The sequence below is a fragment of the Coptis chinensis genome, chromosome 3 (assembly GCF_015680905.1).
Source record: "Coptis chinensis isolate HL-2020 chromosome 3, ASM1568090v1, whole genome shotgun sequence".
Classification (NCBI taxonomy): Eukaryota; Viridiplantae; Streptophyta; class Magnoliopsida; order Ranunculales; family Ranunculaceae; genus Coptis; species Coptis chinensis.
In genome coordinates this window covers 37,140,266-37,165,288 of record NC_141458.1, presented here as the reverse complement: position 1 = coordinate 37,165,288, position 25,023 = coordinate 37,140,266, and the positions used below count along the sequence as shown (strand labels likewise).

At 38.4% G+C, this 25,023-nt stretch overlaps 1 protein-coding gene across 1 annotated transcript; it reads right to left on the bottom strand.

Moving 5' to 3' along the window:
- Positions 1-23,948: 23,948 nt before the first annotated feature.
- On the bottom strand, positions 23,949-24,449 carry LOC147509457 (uncharacterized). Its single transcript, XM_086597819.1, has one exon. It carries the CDS (start codon positions 24,447-24,449, stop codon positions 23,949-23,951), a length of 501 nt encoding a protein of 166 aa, XP_086453945.1.
- Positions 24,450-25,023: the final 574 nt, after the last annotated feature.

Here is a 25,023-nt window from a genome sequence, read left to right as displayed (position 1 = left end):
TTTATAGATCTAGTTTTAATTCTTGTTGATTATCATTTAAGTAGTTTAAGTAGATTGAAACATTGTTAGTTAATTTAGTTAAGTTAGAATTTTAATATGATGTGTAGTTATAATTCAATGGGAAATGATGGGTTGATGACTCAAGGCTAAAACCTCCATTAGAGGGGTTGATGAAGCCTTGACGAAAACTTAGTGGTATAGTGTAGAAGCATTGTAGAATCTATTCCAATCTAGAAAGTCGTGATTCGCCATGAGAATGGGTGGACGACCTCACATGCTAGTTAGTATTCGGTAGAAATGCCATGAACACTAGGGATTAGAACTCGAATTCTTGCCGTAAGAACGTAAGAATCGAGATACAAGAATCTATACTAGGTTATTAAGTTGGATTCGAGGTGGATTCAATTCCCCTCTAATCATTTATCTAGATTCAAAAACAATCATATTTCCATAGCATTCGTAGTTAAATTCAACATAATATATTCCATATAGGTATCCTAGTATAACACCGTTCGTAAAGCTCTCATTAGACTTAAGACCAACTAATTAGATTGGAAAACATTCCATGCTAGAGCACTAGGAGTGGAACGAATTTGTTACTCCACTCTATTTCGATAGAATTGAGAGTAGAAACTTTGATAAGCAATCTAGCATCGTAAGATAGTTTGTAGTTTTACTTTCGTATAGAGTTTCATCGCTTTATTTTGTAGGTAAAACTATTTCATTTTACGTTTATCAAATGGCGCCGCTGCCATCTTAGTTGCACTTTAGCATTGTTTTCATAGTAGAATTAGTCAATTTTAAGTCCCATTAAACCCACCCACCCTTGTTTGATTCATACTGTGGTTATCCGTTTCAGCGTCGAAAAAATTCCGCGACAAAATTACACTGAGCGCGACCGCGCCTATAAGGAGCGCACCTGCGCCCTATAGTCTGGAACATGAGCGCGACCCGCCCTCATACCGAGCGCGACCAGCCCTAAGTTTCTTGGACCACCACGAGCGACCACTACCTCATACCGAAACGACCCACCCGCTAAGTCATTGGAACAAGGAATCGCGACCAAGCTTCTCTGCGAAAGAAGACTGCGCCCTAAGCCAAAAATCCCGGATTTCAACAGGTTTGTTTCAAACTTCGATTTTTAAGTTTTTCAGTGTTCTAACTTGTTATTTACACTGAACACGCGTAAACAAGACGCTATTCATAAGCGAAGCAAGGACGCTATCAGGTATTCCTTTCTTCCATACCTCGCATCTCCAGTTAGAGGTTCATACTAATATATCAAGATTGTTTGGATTGTTTTCGTGTTTAGACTTAGACTTGCATGAGATTAAGGTCTGGTCGGAGAAAAACACCGAACATAATTAACCGTCAACGCCAACAAATAAATCTATCGAGTATACCAATCACTACACCTCTAACTACTATCCCACCAACCACACCTGACATAATGGCTGAAGAAAGAGAGACTCCTCTCTCCGACTTTTACAAAGCCTTGAGCGATAGCCCTAAATCTTGCATCGTTCTAGCGGACCCGATTGGGGATTTTCGAATTCCCCAAACATATTTAATTTGTTACCCGTTTTCCATGGTTTAGACCATGAAAAACCTTACCAACAACATCGTGGGATTGAACAAGTCCTTACAACATTCCATCATCCTACACGGTTGGTGCGGAACAAATTAAACCGAGGGTATTTCCTTCACCTTAGCCGATAAGGGCGTCTTGGTTAACTGCCCAAAGCCTAACTCTGTGGACTCGTGGGCTAAACTTGTTCACCGTTTATGGAACATTTTACCCACCCCTAAAAAGACGGATGAGATGATTTCCAAGATTCATTTTTTCGGCCGACGAATCCTCATGAATCATTTTCTGGAGGCTTGGAATCGTTTCACCGATCGCTTATAGAGTGTCCACACCATAACCTAGCAAAAGACACGTTAGTTCATGCCTTTTTCAAAGGACTTCAACATCACCATAAAGAAGTCCTTGACATAATGAATGGGGGTAGTTTCCTAAGTAAAGGAGCCTCGGAGGCTTACAAATTTTTAGAAGATCAAACTAAACGTAATAACAATTGGGGGGTAGTGACGATATCCCCTGCGCAGTTAGTTCTTCTTCAACAGTTAAGGCCGCCGGTATGTTTGAGATGAAACCCGATCTAGAACTAAAAAGTTTAATCGAATCTCTAACTAAAAAGGTTGAGGCTATTTATGTGGAACAAAAGCCTATCCCCGTCATGAATGTTAACTCCAACCCATGTAATGTCTGTTTGAGTCCCGAGCACCACGACTCCTATTGTCCTCTCTATGAACAACAACAATTAGAGCAAGATAATGTTTACTCCATTAATAACTATCCTATTCCTAATGCCCCATGGAGACAACATCCCACTTTAGTTGGCGAAACAATCAACAAGTTTCACCTCCGTGGTCTAATAACCAAAATGTTAGGCAAGCAAACAACTATAATCAAGCTCCACCTAGGCAAGGCCGGGGACTAAGTCGAGGAAATTATAATAATTATAACAACCAAGCCAACCACGACAAGGTTTAGCACAAGGTCAGGGTAATTATAATAGTTATAATACCAATAGAGGTATCGTTCCGGTTAACAATAGTAACTATCATAACCCACCCATAAATAATCAATGTGAGATAGTTCCAGTTGCACCACCTGTGACTACTACACAATCACATCCGGATCGTATAGGCGCCTTTATACAAAGTTACCCAACAACTTTTCCAATCAATGACTCAATCAAACCAAGATCTTACAATCCATAAATCGGGGCATACAACGGTTAGCCCAAGATAAAGCCCAACCAAAAGGCATGTTTCCGGGACAAAAGCGATGCACCAAACCCTAAAACAACTAACACGACCTTTGAGGTAAACGGTAATCCTAGTACGGAAACGACAATAGTAGGTGACCTAAATGCCATCACCACTCTCCGCTACGGAAGAGTGGTTGATAACAAAAAATAACTATGCCTATAGTTACCCCATCATATTCCTACACTAGATATCGAACTAGATACCGGCAGTAGAAACCAAGAGCCTACCACCGTAGAGGTACCCGGTCAAACAACAAACTAAGAAACAGAAAGCCAAGGTAACACATCAAGTTGAGCCATACGCTAAATATAGAGCTTAAACCACCATTCCCTCGGTTAGCCATGCTAACCAGGGGATACAAACTTTGAGGAGATTAGGAATGTTTTCAAGAATCTAACGATAAACCTTCCTTTTCTCGAAGCTATTAAAAAGCTCCCTAACCACGCTAAGTTTCTTAAAGAGTTGTGCACTATTAGGCTTAAGACCAACATACCTAAAGACGCCTTTTTAAGCGAGCAGGTTCCCAACTTTATCCTAAAATAATGGAATCGTTAAGTACAAGGACCCCGGGTCGTCCCCATCAAAATGCACCTTAGGAGATTCCTACACGACGCGACGCTTTATTAGACACGGGGCGAGTGTTAACTTACTCCCATATTATTTGTATAAGCAAATAGGTCTACAGGAAATGTAACCTACAAAAATAACGTTGCAATTAGCGGACATGTCAATTAAGTATCCTAAGGGGGTGTAGTGGAAAACGTGCTTGTTAAGGTTCGGGATTTTTACTATCCCCGCTGATTTTGTTATCCTCGATACGAAGTCGCCAACGACTCAGACCGATCATCTTAGGGCCCCTTCTTAGCAACCGCCAACGCGACTTATAAATTGCGCGATGGTAAGATGTCCTTATCTTTTGGCCATCTTACGGTTGAGGTAAATGTTTTAAAATGATGAAACAGCTTACCGGATTCGGCCTATATATGGGGAGGTTAGCATGATCAAGAGCTTAGCTCAAGATTATTTTAACAACACGCTTCCACGAAAACAATATGTACAAATTCCTTTCTTTTGGAACGCGTCGATTTTGCAAATGTCTCCTATTTAGAGGAAGTCAACACCATCCTTGAGTCCACACCAGTTGTAGACCTTTCGGTTGCTCCACATATTGAGTATGAAGAGTTGCTACCTAAGCAAGTATTCATTATGCAAAATGAGGACCCCGACGAAACATCTATTGATTTTCCTTCCACCCCAGTGCTTAAACCCCTTCCACCAGAGTTAAAATATATTCAACTTGATCCGGATGGTAGTCATCCGGTAATTATATCTTCTCTGTTATCTAAGAATGAAGAGACACGTTTAATCCGGGTGATTAGGGAACATCGGTCTGCGATTGGTTGGTCACTAGCCGACATTAAGGAATTGACCCTAATATTTGCACTCATCGTATCCATTTGGAGGATAACGCGAAGACTTCTCGCGAACCTCAGTGTCGCTTGAACCCAGCCATGAAAGAGGTGGTTAGGGAAGAAGTCTTACGATTACTTTCGATCGCGGGTATCATATACCCAATCTCTGATAGCGAATGGGTAAGCCCCATTCATGTAGTTCCTAAGAAATCGGGAGTTACCATGGTACAAAATGGGAAGGGTGGCTATGTTGTCACACAAGGTCCTATGAAATGGAGGATCTGTATTGATTACAGACGGTTAAATGCTATGACACGAAAGGATCACTTTCCCTTACCTTTTATAGATCAAATGCTCGAATGCCTAGCTGGTCATGCTTTTTATTGTTTTCTGGATGGCTACTCAAGCTATTTTCATATTATTATTGATATTGATGACCAAGAAAATACTACCTTCACATGTCCCTTTGGAACGTATGCCTATAAACGAATGCCTTTTGGCCTTTGTAATGCTCCTGGAACCTTCCAGTGGTGTATGCTTCATATATGTAGTGACATGGTAGAGCGCTTTATGGAAGTTTTCATAAATGATTTTTCTATCTATGGAGACTCCTTCACAGACTGTTTGTCTAACCTGTCTAAGGTTTTGACACGGTGTGAAGAAAAAGCCTCGCTTTTAAACCGGGAAAAGTGTCATTTCATGGTGAAAAGGGCATAGTACTAGGTCACATTGTATCTAGTGATGGCATCGAAGTAGATAAGGCCAAACTAGATAAGATAGCGACTCTACCTAAACCACGGACTGTCCGTGATATTAGAGCCTTTCTAGGCCATGCGAGTTTTATAGGCGGTTTATTAAAGACTTCTCGAAAATAGCTAGGCCTTTAACTAATCTGCTTTTGAAAGATGCAATCTTTGATTTTAATTTTAACTGTATGCAAGCTTTTGAAACTTTAAAAGCCGCCCTAACCACTTCACCCATTATACAGCCTCCCGATTGGTCTAACCCTTTCGAACTCATGTGTGATGCTAGTAACTATGCAGTTGGTGCAGTCTTGGGACAAAAACTAGATAATAAGTCCACTGTTATTTATTATGCTAGTAAAACCTTAAACGATGCTCAACGGAATTATTCAACTACAGAAAAAGAATTCTTAGCTGTCATTTATGCATTAGATAAGTTTCGTCCTTATTTGGTTGGTTCTAAAATGTTAGTTTACACGGACCATGCAGCACTTAAGTACCTTCTTGCAAAGAAGGATGCTAAGCAGAGATTAATCCGATGGATCCTTCTCCCCGCAAAGAGTTCACATTAGAAATAAAGGACAAAAAGAGGGGTCAAAAAACGAGTTGCCGACCACTTATCTAGACTCACAAACGACGATCGAGTGATTCCGAGTCCATACCGACTTTTTTCCGATGAGCATCGTATGCTATTTTTCAGCACCATGGTATCTTGACATTGTAAATTATTTAGTGGCTAATGTTATGCCTTATAATTGGTCAAGAAATGAACGTAAGAAGTTCTTGGCCAGAGTTAAGTTATACTACTGGGATGAGCCCTATCTTTTTAAGTATTGTGCGGATCGATTATTCGTCGTTGTATTCCCGGTGGGAATATAATGAAGTTCTATCGTTCTGCCATGACAAAGAGTGTGGTGGCCATTTTAGTGGGATGAAAACAGCCGCTAAAGTTCTTCAATGTGGATTTTATTGGCCTACCCTTTTTAAAGATTCCCAAGTGCATTGCAAGACGTGTATTCGTTGCCAACAACTTGGGCGAATCACGAGGCGTAATATGATGCCATTAAATCCAATCTTAATAGTAGAAATTTTTGACGTTTGGGGCATTGATTTCATGGGTCCTTTCCCGGTTTCCTACGGTTTCATTTATATTCTAGTTGTCGCGGGACTACGTGTCTAAATGGATAGAGGCCCTAGCTTGCCGTAGCAATGACCATAAAGATCGTTGTATTTTTATTAAAGAATATATTTTCTCATTGGTTTGGCATTCCTAAAGCCATCATTAGTGATGGTGGAACGCATTTTTGCAAATGAGTTGTTACATCCCTAGTGAAAAAGTATGGAGTTACACACAAAGTAGCAACTCCGTATCATCCACAAACTAGCGGACAAGTAGAAGTTTCTAATAGGGAAATCAAAAAGATTTTAGAAACAATCAGAACCCCGATAGGAAAGACTGGTCGAAACGTCTATTGGATGCCTTATGGGGCGATAGAACTGCTTTCAAAACTCCTATAGGTATGTCTCCCTTTAGACTTGTATTTGGGAAACCATGTCATTTGCCCGTTGAATTAGAGCACCGTGCTCTATGGGCTATAAAAAGCCTTAACTTCAATATTGATGAGGCAGGTGTCAAACGCAAGTTGCAATTGAATGAGCTTGAAGAAATCCGTAGCGATTCTTACGATCTCGCGAAGGATTATAAAGCTAACATGAAACGTGTTCATGATAAGCAAATCTTGTGCAAAAAGTTTGTAGTCGGTCAAAAGGTCTTGCTATACAACTCCCGCCTACACATTTTTCCCGGAAAACTAAAACCCGTTAGTCCGGCCCTTTTTTTTCTCGTTATCAAGTCACCCCTTACGGGGAAATCACCTTGGTAAATCCCAATGACAACAGTACCTTTCAAGTTAATGGTCAACGATTAAAACATTTTCACGAACTTCTGTCCCCTGATATAGAGGAAGTCCTTTTACAGGACCCTGTCTATGAGGATTGACCTTTGTCATTGGTGTACTTCCTTTCACTTCCATATAGTGGTAAGTGCACCATTCAGGTAACTGGGCCCTCCCTATGGAATGTGTGGCTGTAAGTACTGGATCCTAAGTCCACGGTTAACATAATTCACATTTTCCACTTTTGCATGTTTTCTCGGTTTTTGAGTCATGTTCCTTCCTCTATGGGGTGAATTATGTATTTATTGTTTTCGTTTTTCTTATAATAAAAAAAAAAAAAAATATATATATATATATATATATATATATATATATATAATATTCTTAATCACAGGAATGGCAATCCAACAAGTCTTGGGAATCTGACTTTAAACGACCCGCGTTAGAACAAATTTTGTGTTTAAAAATTTGTTTGGGGGTGGGCAATCGGTCTTTCCATCTGGATTGCTCGAACTTTCCATTTGTGTCGCTTAGGCCCATTACTTGTAGTTCAATTGGGTTGACGTAATCTAAACTTAGAATTCCTTTGTTCGCATAACTTACGTCACACACGCACTTCGAGGCATTTTTTTTCACCCTCTTATACGTCACTCATAGTTGGAATTGAGTGTTTTATGGATCATTGGATTGGAAATTCTCTACTGATCATTTCCATAACTCATTCGCCAAAATCGGGCCAATAACGAAGCGGCAAATTGAATTTGAAATTGCGCGAAAATTCAGAAAATTTCGGAATTTAAATTGGGCTTGGGCCCAAACCGCACGCACGACTGTGCGTCTCCTTCCTTCCAAAAAATGCACAGTACCTTCCCTTTTCAATCCCGCCGGTTACCAAGTTTAAACAAACCTTGAAAAAATAAAAAAAAAAAAAAATAGAAAGAGAGAATAACACCTAACTACACCTACACCAAGAAAATCAAATCCACCTAAAACCTTCTCTAAACCATCACCATCACCACCCCAACTCCGAAAAACAGCCACCAATTAAAGTAACCACCGCCACCACCGTCGTTTTTAGTAGTTTTTCTTCAAACTCGCCTCCCCCACAGTCTACAAAACCATTAGTTGTCTCAGAAACTTCAATGGCGCTACGACGACGAATTTTGCCAGAGCACGCGTTTGTTTCCGACAGCTTCGCACCATTTTACGACGCGGAGATGATTAGGAGGCATTGGAACGGACTATGGTACTCGAGTGAGGAGTTCTATCACTATGATTTGGTAGAACAGTTTTATAAGAAGCGAGAATTGGAGGGGGATAGGATTTTCATAAAGGTAGCAGGAGCGAGGAGGGAACTAACGAGACACGGTTGTTGGTCGAATGTTAGGAATTACGCTTTGAAAGCAACACGGTAATCGACAAATTCAGGAATCCCAAAGATATCTTTGGAGTTCCTGCTTTGATGAAGGATACCGTCGTGGAGGGTGAATACAATCCGAGATCTCATTGCGTCCGCCAGTCAACCCTGAGAACCAATCAACCGGGTCAGAAGCTCGGTGGATTGGTAGGAACGTCCTCGGGAAAGACAAAGTCAATGATATCGGCCTGCAATGTCTGCACGTTCTCTGGATTTTGCAAACAAATAAGTATAATTTCTGCATCATTGATTTAATGTTTAATGTGATTCAAAGAGTGGGGAAGAGCTTGGCGCATCTTCCCGTATTGATCACTAAGATCATGCTCTCCTTTAGAGCCGCAAGATCTGCTCCTATTAAGATCAAATTGCATTCTAATCCAAGTATCTATCACGGATTGCATCCAAGAGACTTGGCCGTTGTCCAAGAAAAATGGTTGAGTCGGAAGATGAAAGGGAGGATATGACATGTCCGGATGAAGATGCATTAGATAAATGTAGTTCTAATTTAGAACGATTCAAGTGTTGCAAACCGCCTTTGCGGTGCGTTTATGGTATTTGTGAAAATATCCGAGATAGACAGATTACGCTCAAAGAAGCAAGTTTAACCTTCGAGGACGAGATTTGAAATGCTCGAAGGGTTCGGGGCGATATCTTGTCTAACATGGAGACTATCCACCAAAGATCAACAAGCCCAAGATGCGCGATTCGGGATCGAGATGGAAGCACAAATTTGTTCGAATAGAGATGCTACGACGCATGCCACCCGTGGAGGACTCTGTTTCAGCCGAGTCCGACAGGCATGAGCGTCGTCGCCAAAAGACAGACGGTTCAAGCCAATCTCCATCTTAGGGTCCATCTTCATCACATAACTAGGTGTTCACCATCAGTTGTGTTCGCTGTTAATTCATGGTTTTGATTGTTTTATTAGTTGAATTTTAATTAAGTAGTTAAATTTAAATATTAATGTGTTTGTTTTATGTTGTTTGGATTTAAATTTTATTTTTAATATAATTGGTTAATTTCGAGTACTGCTTGTTTTTATCATTAATACCACCTTCCCGAGTTGTTTGGGGGTGGTAATATTTATACCGAGCATAATTCGTTATATGATCATCTGCGGTAAAGTAGTCTTGAAGGAAAGGTTGATAATTTGGCCGATATCGGCATATCTATGATTTGTGTGGTAGTAGCATGAAATGTAGGAGAGTTTAAAAGTTACTATTCTAAATCCATTATGAAAGATACCAGGATTTTTAGAAAATCACAAAAATGGTTTGTTTCCGTTTTCGGGTTTGGAATTTTTTTTCTATTTCCGGAAATTGCCTTAACACAATTTGGGAACTTGCCTATTCATTTTGGTAGCTCAGAACCTATTTAAACTCCCTTCTTTCTACACTAACAAACCACACTACACCCCACCATCATCCCGGACCTTCCACTCCAAGTTTTTCTTTCTTTTTGCTCTAAACTCCGGTTTCAGCACTTACGAGCGCGCCTGCGCCCTCTACATTTTCACAAAATTTTGTCAGAGTGCGACCCGCGCCCTCCATGAGCGCGACCCGCGCCCAAAACACTGTAATTCTAAAACCCATGAGCGACCGCCCCTATGGAGATGCACCAGCCAAAATTTATTCGCACGCGGAAAATTCCAATTTTCAGACGGTCATTCCAGGATTTTTGTGGAACTATTCAAAGAGTTGTTGTGATGACATCTCCTATAGTCATACCTGAACAGTCCTTCGAAGATGTGTTGAGCACCGAGACCTATGGACATTGGTTCCGACACAGGATCCTGCAGTTAGGATGGCATCATCTACTGGTAAGTGATGACAATTCATATTCACCACAGCTTACTGCTTATTTCTACGACCATGTTAAATTCTATTGTAATCAGGATGGAGAACAAGAATTCTCTGTCGTAGTCGAAGACACGACACATCAATTCGATAAAATGTGGTCGCTTTAGTTTCAGGATTACCAATACCTGATCCTGTTCACACATGGGCATATATGACCGATAATGCATATCTTTATGATTATACATATTTCCATGAGTATTATGGGGAGGGTATTTCGAGTAATGGACCGGGCTTATAGCATTGCCCTTGGTAGCCTTTCCCTAAACGTAGGCACCACCATGTTATTCATCCCGATGAATATTTTGGGGAATGGCGCTTATTTCTCAAAAAGCATCTGCTGGTGACATTTTCCTCGCTTTAGGCGGGGACGTCGCCGATATGACATTCCCCGAGTATTAGTCGCTAGTTTTAAGAGAGCCCAAACCATGAGGCGTAAGTATCTTCTTATGCCTGTGTTAGTAAGCCGCATCATGCGTAGTTGTTTACCTATATTCGCGTGCACAATTCCGCAGATTGGAAAAGGGTTGAAGTCATGAGACCCACCAATCGGGTTAAGTTCGCGTTCGCGAATAATGACTTGGCCGGGATGGCGGTGCGACCTCATTTGGTTGCCCCCGTACATCCCATCGGACATGATAACACTTAACAGGTTAGCATTAGTAGATGATAACTGGCGGCAAGCTTGGCAAATTACAATGGACTGGCAGGATGCGAAGGAACCTCGTCTCACTAACGAGGAAGAGGATGCTTAAGCGGGAGATAAGGTAAGTTTTTAGTTTTGTTAGTGTCTGCTTATGTCCTAAGCAATTTAATTCGGTTAACCCCATAGGAACTCTTATAGAGTTACGTCAGTTTTTTTTTTTAATTCCCTATATTAGTATGTTCTAACCTTGTTATGCAGATGTGCCAGAATTTCACGCGTTTCCATGGTATTTTTCTACCCTCTTTATTTAAATGCTTTGAGGACAAAGCATGCTTCTTGTTTGGGGGGGCATAGAAACACGTGTAATTAAGCCATCTGTTAGGATATAGATATGTATAATATGCATTTGTTTTCAAGTTGAAAATTTTCAAAAATATAAATAAATAAGTTTATGCTATACACTTAGGAATATTTGTATTGTTTTCTTTCTCTATGTTCTTAACAATCTAGAAGTCTCAATGTAGCTTTTGCATCGAATAATTGTTAGAAACTTAGGTTTATATGTAGGTAATAATTTTGCATCTATCTATAAATATATTGCATGAGTATCTACGATTGTTAGCAAAGTGAGTTTCTGAAATCTAGGCTAGAGTACTTATTCTACAAATCCCGTGAGAATATAGCCTAAAGCCTTATATGAAGCGAAAACATTTGAGAAATGACATAAGGGAGAAGTAAAATCCGGATAGAGAAATCACACGTCCACTTGCTTGATCACTATGCCATATCCTAAGCTGAGAATTTAGGCCCTCTTTGGATCGATATAGCCGTAAATTCAAACCTATGAATTATTTTCCGCTAGTCGCCCCTCTGAGCCTTTCTTTAGCCTTCCATAAACCACAATTCCTTTACCCTGTTACAAAAACAAAACAAAATAAAAAATTCAACTTACCCAATCTCGAATAAGTCTGAGAATAGAATGAGTGAAGAAAGAAGAAGAGAAAAACCTGTGTAAACAAAAATTAGTTATTTGCTTCAGAAAAAGAAAAGAAGTTTCCATCCAAGGAAAAAAAAATAAAAATAAATAAAAACTCTAAAAATAGAATAAAAGGGAGTCAAAAGCCAAAGAAAAGAAAAAGAAAAATATGGCTAAGGATGGAAACAAAGTATAGAAGCAAAAGAAAATAACAAGGTTTTCTAAGTTACATAATATGAAGACTCTATTATCTCGGACTTGTCCTTTTGAATATCCATTTCCTTCCTTCTTAAACCATCTCCTAATCCCCTCAACACCTAATAAAGACCTCTAGCTCAATTAGGATTAGGTTAGTGTGATAGTAAGTGGCGGATGTGTTTGATCGACTCCGCTTCCTTGTTTGTCATTGAGATTGTAAGGTAAAGTGTGCCCACCGCACACCGAGTAGCTAAACTTGAGGAAAAATCAAAGTGGTTTTCGCCTTGACAATTATGTGAGGACCTACTTAAGGACGCTTATTCCGAAGTTTCAGAAACTAACCTGCTAGGCATTTCATAGTATTACTCATAGTATATATATTTGTATCATAGATGATTGATTATTATGCATATATTAGTTTAGGTTTTAACTTGGTTATTCTTATTCAGGTTGCTAGTGAGATGTATAGATAGTTGGGACATGAATGAGGAAACAATAGTTTTATTTCTTAGTCGTTGTAGTATAGTTGAAGTTTGTGAGTACCTTCACTCGAAAACTCTCTCACGAGGCTATAACTCGCTCACTAGGGAATTCCTAGTGGTTTAAGGCCTTGTTGCATATGGTCAATGCAATCGCACTCAAATAAACGAGTAGATAAAACTCCAATTTTGGTCACTTATTCTAATTTCTCATCTTTGCTTGAGGACAAGCAAAATGCTGTTTGGGGGTGGTTTGATAAGAGCCCAAAACTGTAGTTTTAACCCTGTAATAGTCATACTTTTAGACCAATTATGTGAGTAATAATTAAGAGTTAACACCGACACGTGTTTTTATGCATTTCAGGTTTCAAAGTCCATTATGTGCAGAAATGTGCCACTTTAGCGAGATAAATGAGCAAAGGTCGGTTACTAAGTAGTTCCGTGATTAAAGGCCAAGATTCAAGAAGACAAAGCCTTCCTAAGCCCGGTCAAAAGCTGAAAAGTCGACACCGAGGCAAAGAATAAAGACACAAGTCGTGAGAACTTCCTTCCGAGGCCGTATCTTTGGACTCAGACCTCGGAATGGGGCCTACCTTATGTGAAAACGACCGGCTCGGAAAGAGCTTTCCAATGGTCCAAGTTTTGACCCAATCAGAGGAGCAAAAGTGGACGAAAAGTCTATTGAAGCCAACTGCAGCTGAAGATGCCTTTTTGGACTGAAAGAATTGGGTTTTGGGCCTGATTCTCTAGCCCAAAACATGGCTCCAAGCCCATGCACGATTTTTGGATCTGAAAGTATAAAAACCAAAGCTTAGCTCTTTGTTAATGGTAGCTAGTTAGACCTAAAACAATATAGATAATTCTAGATCTAGTTTCCAGTATTTTAATTAAGTTTTAGTTCTATTTTCAATTCTTGTTTTAGATTAAGTCTTTGAATCATTGTTCTTGATTGATTAGATAAATAAAATAGTTATTTTGTCCATTTCGATTTTTGTCATCTCAATTTATAGATCTAGTTTTAATTCTTGTTGATTATCATTTCGTAGTTTAAGTAGATTGAAACATTGTTAGTTAATTTAGTTAAGTTAGAATTTTAATATGATGTGTAGTTATAATTCAATGGGAAATGATGGGTTGATGACTCAAGGCTAAAACCTCCATTAGAGGGGTTGATGAAGCCTTGACGAAAAAAAACTAGTGGTATAGTGTAGAAGCATTGTAGAATCTATTCCAATCTAGAAGGTCGTGATTCGCCATGAGAATGGGTGGACGACCTCACATACTAGTTAGTATTCGGTAGAAATGCCATGAACACTAGGGATTAGAACTCGAATTCTTGCCGTAAGAACGTAAGAATCGAGATACAAGAATCTATACTAGGTTATTAAGTTGGATTCGAGATGGATTCAATTACCCTCTAATCCTTTATCTAGATTCAAAAACAATCATATTTCCATAGCATTCGTAGTTAAATTCAACATAATATATTCCATATAGGTATCGTAGTATAACACCGTTCGTAAAGCTCTCATTAGACTTAAGACCAACTAATTAGATTGGAAAACATTCCATGCTAGAGCACTAGGAGTGGAACGAATTTGTTACTCCACTCTATTTCGATAGAATTGAGAGTAGAAACTTTGATAAGCAATCTAGCATCGTAAGATAGTTTGTAGTTTTACTTTCGTATAGAGTTTCATCGCTTTATTTCGTAGGTAAAACTATTTCATTTTACGTTTATCAGCTAGTAATGCTTCGTCTACCAGTACTATCCCTGCTGATCGAACTCTCGTGCTTGATGAAGATAAACATGTTACTCCTAATGCATGATCACTGCTGTTGCATTTCTTCTTCTTTGGTGAGGTTTGTTTCTATGTTCTCTCTAATTCCATAATTTTCAATGGTTGTAAAACAATAGAACTGGTGTCCTGGGCTGTTCACTTTTTGAAATGGTGGGGGCTCGGCCCAGATAGATTAAGAGCTGATACCCTGGGGAAACCTGGGCAGTTTGACTTATCTATTACTTTATTTTTGAGATCTTGACGAACTGGTTTCCACCTGAGTGGCAGTTCGGTAGTTGTTAAAGAACTGGTTTCCTAAGTGTGTTCAGGTAATTCGAATTTGCACTTATGAAATGCATGCGTACTTTGAAGTATGTTCATACTTTTGGCTGAATGCTTGTTGCATATATTTTCATAGGAATTTAGCCTAGAAATATATATCCCATTGTCTAGGCAAAACATAGGATGCTATGAAGCGTGTGAGCTCATTTGAGAGTTTTAGCTTAAGCATGAGTGTAGCTCTCAGAGAGCATTCTATACTGCGTTAATCCTAGTAATGTAGGTTTTGAACATAGTGAGAGTTGTGTAAGCTATGTTGCCCTTAGCTCGAGTGAGCATTTTAGTTATTTAGAACGTTTGAGCTTCGGAGAGCGTTTAAGTTCGTTTGAATGTTTCGCCCTTGGAGAGTGTTCTTCGCTTGTTTGACCATCGAAGTATAGGTCTCCATCTGGCGAGAAGTGTTAAGGCTAAGTAGAATGTGAACTATGTATCTCTAAGCTTCAGAGAGCGTTTTGTCATTCAGAATGTTTAAGCTTTGGAGAGCGTTTAAGTTCGTTTGAATGTTTTGCCCTTAGAGAGAATTATTCGCTTAGTTGACCCTAGAAGTATAGGTCTCCAACTAGCGAGAAGTGTTAAGGCTAAGAAGCATGTGAGCTATGTAGCTCTGAGCTCAAGTGAGTGTTTAAATGTGGAGAACATTTAAGCTCTGTAGAGCATTTTAATTCTATTGCGCGTTCTGCTCCTCGAGAGCGAGTTGTACGTCGATTTGACAATACTGCGAGATTGCAGTGCATTGATACAAAATAAAAGGTATGAGTATTAACACTAAAAATAAGAATTCATGAAATGGAATTGTTTATTAATAAAATTTCTTTAACAAGAAAGTATTCCAAGGACGTGGAAGTGCCTGTCCCTCTTGGGTTTTGATCCAATATGCTCCATTGCCAACGACTCATTCCACTATATAAGGGCCTTCCCAAGTTGGTGCCAATTTCGAGTCATCCTTGGTTTTTTCAAGACTAAGACTCCAGGTTGGAAACTTCAAGTGTTAACCCGCTTGTTGTAAGTCTTCATCAGGGTTTGCTAGTAGGATGCCACTCGAATGGCTACTAGGTCGTGTCATTCTTCTAGTAAATCGACCTCACGAGCGAGAATGGAATTGTTCTAACCAGATTCAACGATCTCTGATCGAGTCGTTGTAGGGGTGATAAAAGGGCCGGGCCGGGCTAGCCCACCCCTCAAACCATAAAAGCCCTCATGATTGAGGGCCAGGTCAGCCTGCCCCTATTTTGTATTGAGGGCCGGGTCGAATAGGGTCAAGCATGAAAACTCAATCCCTTAACCCGCCCCTTGACCCTCATTTTTTAGGGCCAAATGAGGGCCGGGTCAGGCCCGATCTAATTATACTTTACTACTTTACTTTTTTTTTTGTGATTTTTTATTTATTTTTATCATACTTTAATTATGAATATCAATTTTAACTAAGTATATAAAACTAATTCTTATGTCTTTAGAAAAAATATATATATATATAGAGATGGTGGAAGAGATTATATTCTTAAAACATTTATATTTTTCATACTTAACTATGTTGTTAGGTTGGATTTGTTTTTATGTATGACTTATATACATATCATTAAATCAATTACAAAAGCATATATATTATATTATGTTCTAATTTATCCTCTATTGAAAACTAATTTAATGATTTTTTTTATACAATTTAGATAATTATAGTATAATACATAAATATAATGTAAAATAACAAGAAAACGTGGTTTTCTTTTAGGGTTTACACAAATATATAATATAATACATAAATATATGGTAATAATACATAAATTATCACCCCTATTTTGGGTTTACACAAAATAATCATAGTTCACTTTTCTTTTTATATTTGACCTCTTTTACTCAAATTACAAAATACCTCATACGATATGTGGTAAACTACCAATATTAAACATCATTTGTAGTGAAAATATTTAGTTCAAATAGGGATAATTGTGGTACCCTACATATATAATGTAAAAAAATAAAATATATCTTATGAGTACTGAGGGCCAAGTGAGGGTTTGGAAGGGCCAAGTGAGGGCCGAGACCATGCTCCATAACCTAGACCCAGGGCCGACTCATCCATGTAGCAAAATAAGCAACAGCTTAGGACCCCGCAGCTCAAGGGGCCCCCAATATATTACAACGGTCCAGTCCAGTCTACTATCTAGTCCACTATCGGCGGTAAGAGGAAAAAAAAATGTTTTTACCTTGGAAACTAAAGAAAAAAAAAACGGTATACATAAACAACAAACCCTTCGTTTCTCTCGCCTTCAGCTTCTCCACCGTTTCCCACGCCTTCAATTCTCAAGCAAAAAAATGCACGCCTCCATAACTAATCAACGTTCTTCTTCACCTCTTTATAAAACCAACAATACACTCTTACCTCTATCATCTTCTTTTTGCCTTCTTTGGTTTTATAATCCCTCACATTCTCTCTGACTCTCTATATTCTTTTTCTTCTCTCTATTTTCAAGAAAGATAAAAGAAAAAAAAAAAAAAGGTTGGGGTCTTTTTTTACTTTAATTGTTAAATTGTTATCTTCTAAATTCTAATTTAATTCCACTCAAACTCATTCTTTTCTTTTTTGGATAGTGGATAGTGGTTTTAACAGGTATAATTGGACTAGTTGCTTAGCCAGAGTGGTTGTCGTGGTCTTGTAGATTGTCTACTTTTTTACCATATACTTCGAACGCGACTTCAGCTATCAATTAAGCTTCATCTCACGGTGATTGTTTCCATTTCATTTTTTATTTTGGTATGTTATGTGACTATGCGAGGACTTATTGCTTGCTGCTTGCATATTATTTTACTGTTTTGACATGAACTGAAAGTATAAATCCGGTAATAAAAAAACGTCAAGAAAAGAGAAAAGTAGATGAGGCGATTGAATCTCAAAGAGGAGCTATTTTTAAATTTATTAAAAACTATAAACAAAGTGAATCGGTTAGTTCAAGTGATAATTTAGTAAATGAACAACCTGACCAACCAATAAAAGTGGATAATAATGAAAATATAGAACACATTGATATTGATCCTAATGTAAATTTTGCTCCTAATGTTTCTGTTCAAGATAACATTGAAGAAAATCAAACAAATGAAAGAAATGATAACTCAACAGAAGACTGTAGTATTGATGAGAACCTCATTGAACAATCCAACTCTTTAGTTCAAGATATTTATGACCCTGGATGATGAGGTAAAATTGATACAAAACTAAGAGATTTGTTAGTTAAGAAAGGTCCAATTAAAGTTAATGACGTAGAATTTCCTATTGATATGAAGACAAAAAGAAAATTTTCAGCTAAATTTTACACCCAAGTAGCGCCAAATGGAGAGAAGTTTGATAGAAATTGGTTAGTATATTCAAAATATTGCAATAAGGTCTTTTGTTTCTGTTGCAAGTTATTTAACTCAAGTTGCACCCAATTTCAATTAAACGGTGAAGGGACTGATGATTGGCAAAATATTGGTACCAAACTTAAAAAACATGAACTTTCTACTGGTCACATTGATAATTTGACACTTTGGGATGAGTTAAACAAAAATTAAACAGCAAAACAACGATTGATAAACATATACAAGAGCAAATTGATAGGGAAAAAGAACATTGGAGTAATGTACTACTAAGAATTATTGCTGTTGTTAAGACAATTTCTAAAAACAATATGGCATTTCATGGAAAGACTGAGAAAATTTATGAAGCTAATAATGGTATGTTTTTTAGCTTAATTGAAATGATTGCAAAGTTTGACGCAATTATGCAAGAACATCGCCGGCGTATCAAACATGATAAATTAAAGGTTCATTATCTTAGTCACAATATACAAAATGAATTGATACAATTGTTGGCATCTAAAATAAAAAATAAAATTATTCTAAAAATTAAGGAAGCAAAATATTATTTTGTTATACTTGATTGCACTCCTGATATTAGTCACCAAGAACAAATGACTGTCATATTACGTTATGTTTCCTCAAGTCTCATAAGAATCGAAGAGTATTTTCTAGACTTTATAATAGTAGAAGACACGTCGGGTAAAGGACCTTTTAATGAGCTATTGCGTATTTTAGAAGAATATAAATTAGATTTTAACGACATAAGAGGTCAAGGGTATGATAATGGATCAAATATAAAAGGTAAAAATCAAGGCCCATAAAAGATTGTTAGATATAAATCCTAGAGCATTTTACTCTCCATGTGGATGTCATAGTCTTAACTAAGTATTATGTGATATGGCGAATTCTTGTTCAAAGGCAATATCATTTTTTGGAATTTTGCAACGTATTTATTGTTTGTTTTCTTCCTCTATAAAACGATGGGATGTTTTATGTAAGCATTTAACTAAATATACGGTGAAGACTTTGTCACCAACACGTTGGGAAAGTCGAGTTGAGAGTGTTAAAGCATTGATTACTCAAGCGCCAGAAATTAGGGATGCTCTACTTGAGCTAGCAAAAATTAGCAAGGATCCAAAAACAAAGAGTGAAGCCGAAAGTCTAGCACTGCATGATTTAGAAAATTATGAGTTTTTGTTTAGAATGGTTATTTGGTATGATATATTAGCTACTATGAATTTGGTTAGTAAGGATTTACAATCTAAGGATATGCACATTGACATGGCTATAAATCACATAAAAGGTCTAATCACATTTTTTTTAAAAGTACAAAAAGAAGGATTTGAAAAGGCTAAAATAGTATCTGTGGATATTACACGTCAAATGGATATAGAACCTGTATTTTGTGAAAAACGTGTAATTCGGAGAAAAAGACAATTTGATGAGAATGTTGACAATGAAGTAACTCAAACACCTGAAGAGTCATTTAGAACTAATTTTTTCTTATATATAATTGATCAAGCGATATCATCTTTTAATAATAAATTTGAACAGTTAAAAAGTTTTGAAGAAACGTTCGGATTTTTATTTGAAGTGAAAAAATTGAAATCAATAGATGATGATAGGTTAAAAGAATATTGTCTTAATCTTGAAAGTTTTCTAAAACATGGAGAGAGTTATGATATTGATGGTACAAATTTGTTTTTAGAATTAAGACTACTAAGAGAAATTTTAGATACCAAAAATGTATCCGCAATTAAAATATTGAACTATCTAAAAAGAATACAATCTTTTCCAAATGCTTATATAGTTTATAGAATATTGTTGACAGTACCTGTAATCGTCGCTTCAGCAGAAAGGAGTTTTTCAAAACTAAAGTTAATTAAATCTTACTTAAGATCAACCATGTCACAAGAAAGATTGAGTGGATTAGCTACATTATCTATAGAAAGAGATTTTCTAGAAGAACTTGAATAAAAAGATTTAATTAGTGATTTTGTAGCTCAAAAAGTAAGAAAAATGAAATTTAATTGAAGTTTGTGAAATGTAAAAATTTCTTCGCGTAAAAAAAAACAACTTTTAAATCCGCCAAAGTATTTTGATGATAATACATTGCCGGACCCAATCCCGGATAACGGATGAGGGTTTGCACTCATATGATGAAATAACTTAAATAAAGCAATAAGTTGTAAAAAAATTTACTGGTATTAATTGTAGAAGGCCCCCTATTCGAACTTCGCTTAGGGCCCCGAATAGTCTTGAGCTGCCCCTGCCTAGACCTTAGCCCGCCCCTAACAAGCATGAGGACCAAGCCAGCCTGCACCTCAAATCTGTGAGGGCCAACTTTTGAGGGTTTTGACACGCATTTTTGAGGGCCGGGTTGAGGGCTTGAGGGTCAAATTATCACCCCTAAGTCGTTGTAATTGTCAGCTCAGTAGGGATAACGACCTCAGTACCGTAGCATAATGAGAATGGTGACTCGCCTGTACTAGAATGAGCTATCGTTCTATGAGCCCACATAATGCTTTCTAGTTGCATTGGCCACTGGCTTTTGTTCTTTTCAATCTTCTTTTTCAAGTTTTATAGGATTGCTTTGTTACTAGCTTCCGCTTGACCGTTGCTCTGGGCATACTGGGGAGTGGAAAATGCGTGAACGATCTTCCACTTAGCCAAGAATTTTTTCACCGTTTTTCCTTTGAACTGAGAACCATTGTCCATCACTAATGTGTGGGGTAGGCCAAATCTGGTAATGATGTTGGTCCAAATGAAGTTTCTAACATTAACCTCTTTGACATGTGCCAAAGGAATCGCTTCCACCCATTTGGTGAAGTAGTCTGTTGCAGTTAGGACGAATCAAAAGCCTGTGCTCTTCTGTGGAATGAATAGACCCATGAAGTCCAAGCCCCACATGTGGAATGTCCAAGTCTAACTAACCCTATTAATTAAGGCTTTCTTTGCGTGTCCCTAAAATCACGTCGTATCTATGTCTTACCTAGTTTCCCTGACTACTACAATCGCTTCCCAACGCCGAACATGTACATCCACATGCCTCCCCTCACATAATGAACCACTCTGTGCATAACTACCCTGAGTGGGATGCCGCACACCAGGTAACCCTCACACGAAAGCTATTATTCAAGTACTACCACTATTCGGCATAAAATATCGCGCGTCTCATTCTAGTTTTGCGAACAGAATAATCAAGCCACCATTCAGCTACGCCAGAAGGGCCATTCAGCTTCACTGAAACGCCAGAAGGGCCAATCACATTACTTAAGCCAGAAGGGCCATTCAGATTCACTGAAACCACCGAAGGGCCAATTATATCACATACGCCCATCACAAAGGCCAAATCATATGAGTTGTGGTAGCTAGGTTCTAGGATTTTCGTTACGTAATTTATTCAGGTGTCATACATTTATATCTCAGAATAATTCTTATTCTATCTCATACCAGTATACTTAATTGTACTGAAGCTCAACGTTTCTCGTTATAATACAATCCACATTATCACGTGCCAATACTATTCATTGCACGATATCCAAATATCTCTATATCAAATCTCGAAACTTATTATTTCATGTGCTAATTATATATTACACTACACCATATGGAATATCTCAAGCCTTCATAAATACTACAATTCACTTAAGTAGCAACTCATAATAGTAATCAATCTTGTAACGTATTCGTTCAATATATTTATGTGAACTCAATTCACCATCAAAGGCACGCATTATTTCTATTTGTGCACAATATAAACAGTATATAAATAATAAAAATATAAGTCCATTTCACCAAATATCAAAATGAAATGACTTTAAAAAGAAAGAACAACTCAAGTCCAAATATCACACATAATTATTCGAGTCCAAATCACAAGTCTTATAAGAATTCCCCTCTTGTTACGTGCCAATATTTATATTCTTTACACATTACTCACGTCAAATCTTAATTAGATAATGACAAACAAAATTATACTCTTTTCGACAATATTTTATTACTACCTTTGTCCATATTCTTAAATATGTGAAAATCTAGAAAAAGTCAACATTCCACAGTCAACGGTCAACTGTCAATGGTCAACTGCCAAAGTCAAAGTCAACACATCATTGTCAAAGTCAAACTGTCTTTTCCATGTTCAACAGTTCATGGTCATAGCCATGGTTCATGGCTAAGGTCAAAGTTCATTTCATGGCTAAGGTAAAGGTGCATGGCTCATGGCTAAAGTCATGGTTAAGGTCATGGTTCGGACCCAACTAGCCAAGCCTATGACTCAACCAAAGATTCAAATAATGTTAGCCGGATCCACATAACAATAATGACCCAGCCCACAAAATAAATGAAAACCGGCCCATGTATACAGAATTATAACTGGCCCAACAAAAACTAATATAAATGAATCCGGCCCAACAACTAAAACTAGATTTCGGCCCAGCAACTAAACCATCTAAGGCCCAAGCCCCAAGCCCAAAAACTGAAACCGGCCCAAGGCCCAACCGGTCATCCTCCTCAGCTCCAGCAACCACCAAATTGGCCACCACCACCTCCACTCGTCCGCCCCTTTCAACCTAGCGGTTTTGATCCCTCACAAAAACCAAACAAATTTAATAAAAGCCCCCACTCAATTCGCTACCTCGATCTCATTCCCTCCAAACTAGATCTGGAAGTTTTCGACCTCCATTAATGGCTTCCCCAAGCTTTGACAGCTCCCATCTCCAACACTCGATCAAACTACCCAACACTCAATCGACCAAACATAACTAACCCACAACCACCACATAATAAACATTATCGAGGTTCAAAATAGTTAACAGTACCGATCTCTATGGGCTAGCGCCTCCATTAACGCCGGTTCAAAGCTTCCACAACACCCCAAACCATATACAACACCAACCCAACATCCATCCCTAAACACAGTTCAATCAACACACAAATAACAATAACAGTTACATAAATTTTTCTAGCGATTTCCTAGTGCCGCCATTAATACAGTTGTCGAGCTTCAACAGAGCTTCGCCAGGACCCATCTTCGACTAACAACCAACAATACAAACCATACCAATAACAGTTCAAACAAAACATGCAGGACGACTTCTTTATTTTTTTGTTTTAGCCGCCATTAACTACCTATAAAGCTTCGACAGTCAATACGACATAGTTTCAGATTTAATAGTTTATCAAAACGACAGGAGGAAAAGATTATTGACAGTAAGCATAGACAAAAATATACTGAGCCTGAAGCAAAACTCTGACAGTACCGTAGGTTCGGTGAAAATTTAAAAATATAACCACTCACCTTAATTAACAGCTCGACGAATCCCTCCTAGTCCGAATCGTCGCTGCTCCAACGCTCTAGCCAACGAGCTTTTATCTCCGCCTCCATTTTTATTTTAGTTTTATCAAAAAACCCTATTTTCTAGAAAAATATGAATATATATTTGGGTTTGAAACCTAAGCCCAACACAGACTCGAGCTCAGAAATCAGGCCCACATATCCCAAATCCAGTCTAACAAATTTTAAATAAATAAATAAATTAATTAATAAATAAATAAATACGTATTTTAAATACGGGCATTACAGCATCGCTCTGCATTCGCAGCCAGAAGTATCCTTGTGAGATCGCTTTATGAGCTAGAAAGTGACCTCCTGCGTGGTTACCACATTCTCCCTTATGAATCTCTGTGAAAATCATCTGACCTTGTTCTAGGCTTATGCACCTTAGATGTGGTCCTCCAACTGATTTTCTGAAAAGTTTGTCGTTTACGAGGCAGTAGCAACCTGACTGATATTGAACATGTCTGGCCTTTATGCGACCTTCTGGTGCTTTGCCTAGCTAAATGTAATCTATGATAGGTTGCATCCATGTTTGACTCATCTGACTATCAGAGAGTAGGCATAGGTCGGTAACTTCTAGGACGTGCTAATTTTGGTAAGCAGATCGGTCTACTACTTCAATAAGTAGTTTCCTAGGGTCACAGTTCGGTGTTTGGGTTGCAAGGTACGCTAAGCTATCAGCGTGGCGATTCTCATCTCATAGAAAGTGTTGTATGGTGACTTTTTTTAAAGATGGTAATAATTTATCGACAACTTGAAGGTACTTAGAAAGGTTACCTTCATTGGTGGTATACTCATGAGCGACCTGGTGAATGACCAGTTGTGAATCGCTAAAGACCTTGAGCTCCTGAACATCGAGTTTTAAAGCCATTCGGAGTCCCATAATGAGGGCTTCGTTCTCCTCTTCATTGTTGGAGGTCGCAAAATCGATGCGAACTGACTTTTCCATCATTAAGCCATCTGGTGATACCAAGACTATGCCGACTCCACTACCCCTTGGATTGCTAGCTCCATCTACGAATAGTGACCATACCGATGGGTCCCGTTGTTTAGAAGTCAGGACGTTCTCCTCTGGTTCCCAGTTCAGGTCGTCTACTGGGAAATCCGCTAAGAAATCAGCAACGACTTGACCTTTCTGATATGTTCTTGGGGTGAACTCAATGTGGTGTTCACCGAGTTTTTTTGCCCATACTGCCATGCGAGTTGTCTTATTGGCTTTAAGAATGAGCTTCTTAAGTGGCAGGTCGGTGAGTACTTTGATTGGATGTGCTTGGAAGTAGGGCCTGAACTTTCTTGCTGAATAAAGCAGTGCCAGTACTGCCTTTTCAATGTGGGAGTAGTTCTTTTCAGCTGGCAACAAAGTCTTGCTTGTGAAGTAGATCAGTTTCTCCGGGTTTAGGTCCTTTTTGAAGAGAACTGAATTGATAGCGAAGTCAGAAATAGCTAGGTACAGCCCCAGCGTTTCATCATCAATCGGTCTTGCCATCATAGGTGGTGTTGTCAAATATTCCTTAAGAGTAGAGAACGCTCGGTGGCATTGATAATTCCAAGAGAATTGTTCCCCTTTATTGAGGATTTGCAGGAAAGGTCGGCACTTGTCTGACGCTCTCGATATGAATAGGTTTAGGGCGGCCACCATTCCTGACAATTTCTGTATTTGTTGTTTTGTTTTTGGATCGGGCATATCCAAGAATGCTCGAATCTGGTCTGGGTTAGCTTCTATCCCTCGTTGGGATACTTGATACCCCAGAAATTTCCCGGAGGCCACGCCG

Bases quoted from the DNA above. Each gene is read 5' to 3' on its own strand.
- LOC147509457 (XM_086597819.1), bottom strand. From the start codon at position 24,449: ATGGCAGTATGGGCAAAAAAACTCGGTGAACACCACATTGAGTTCACC.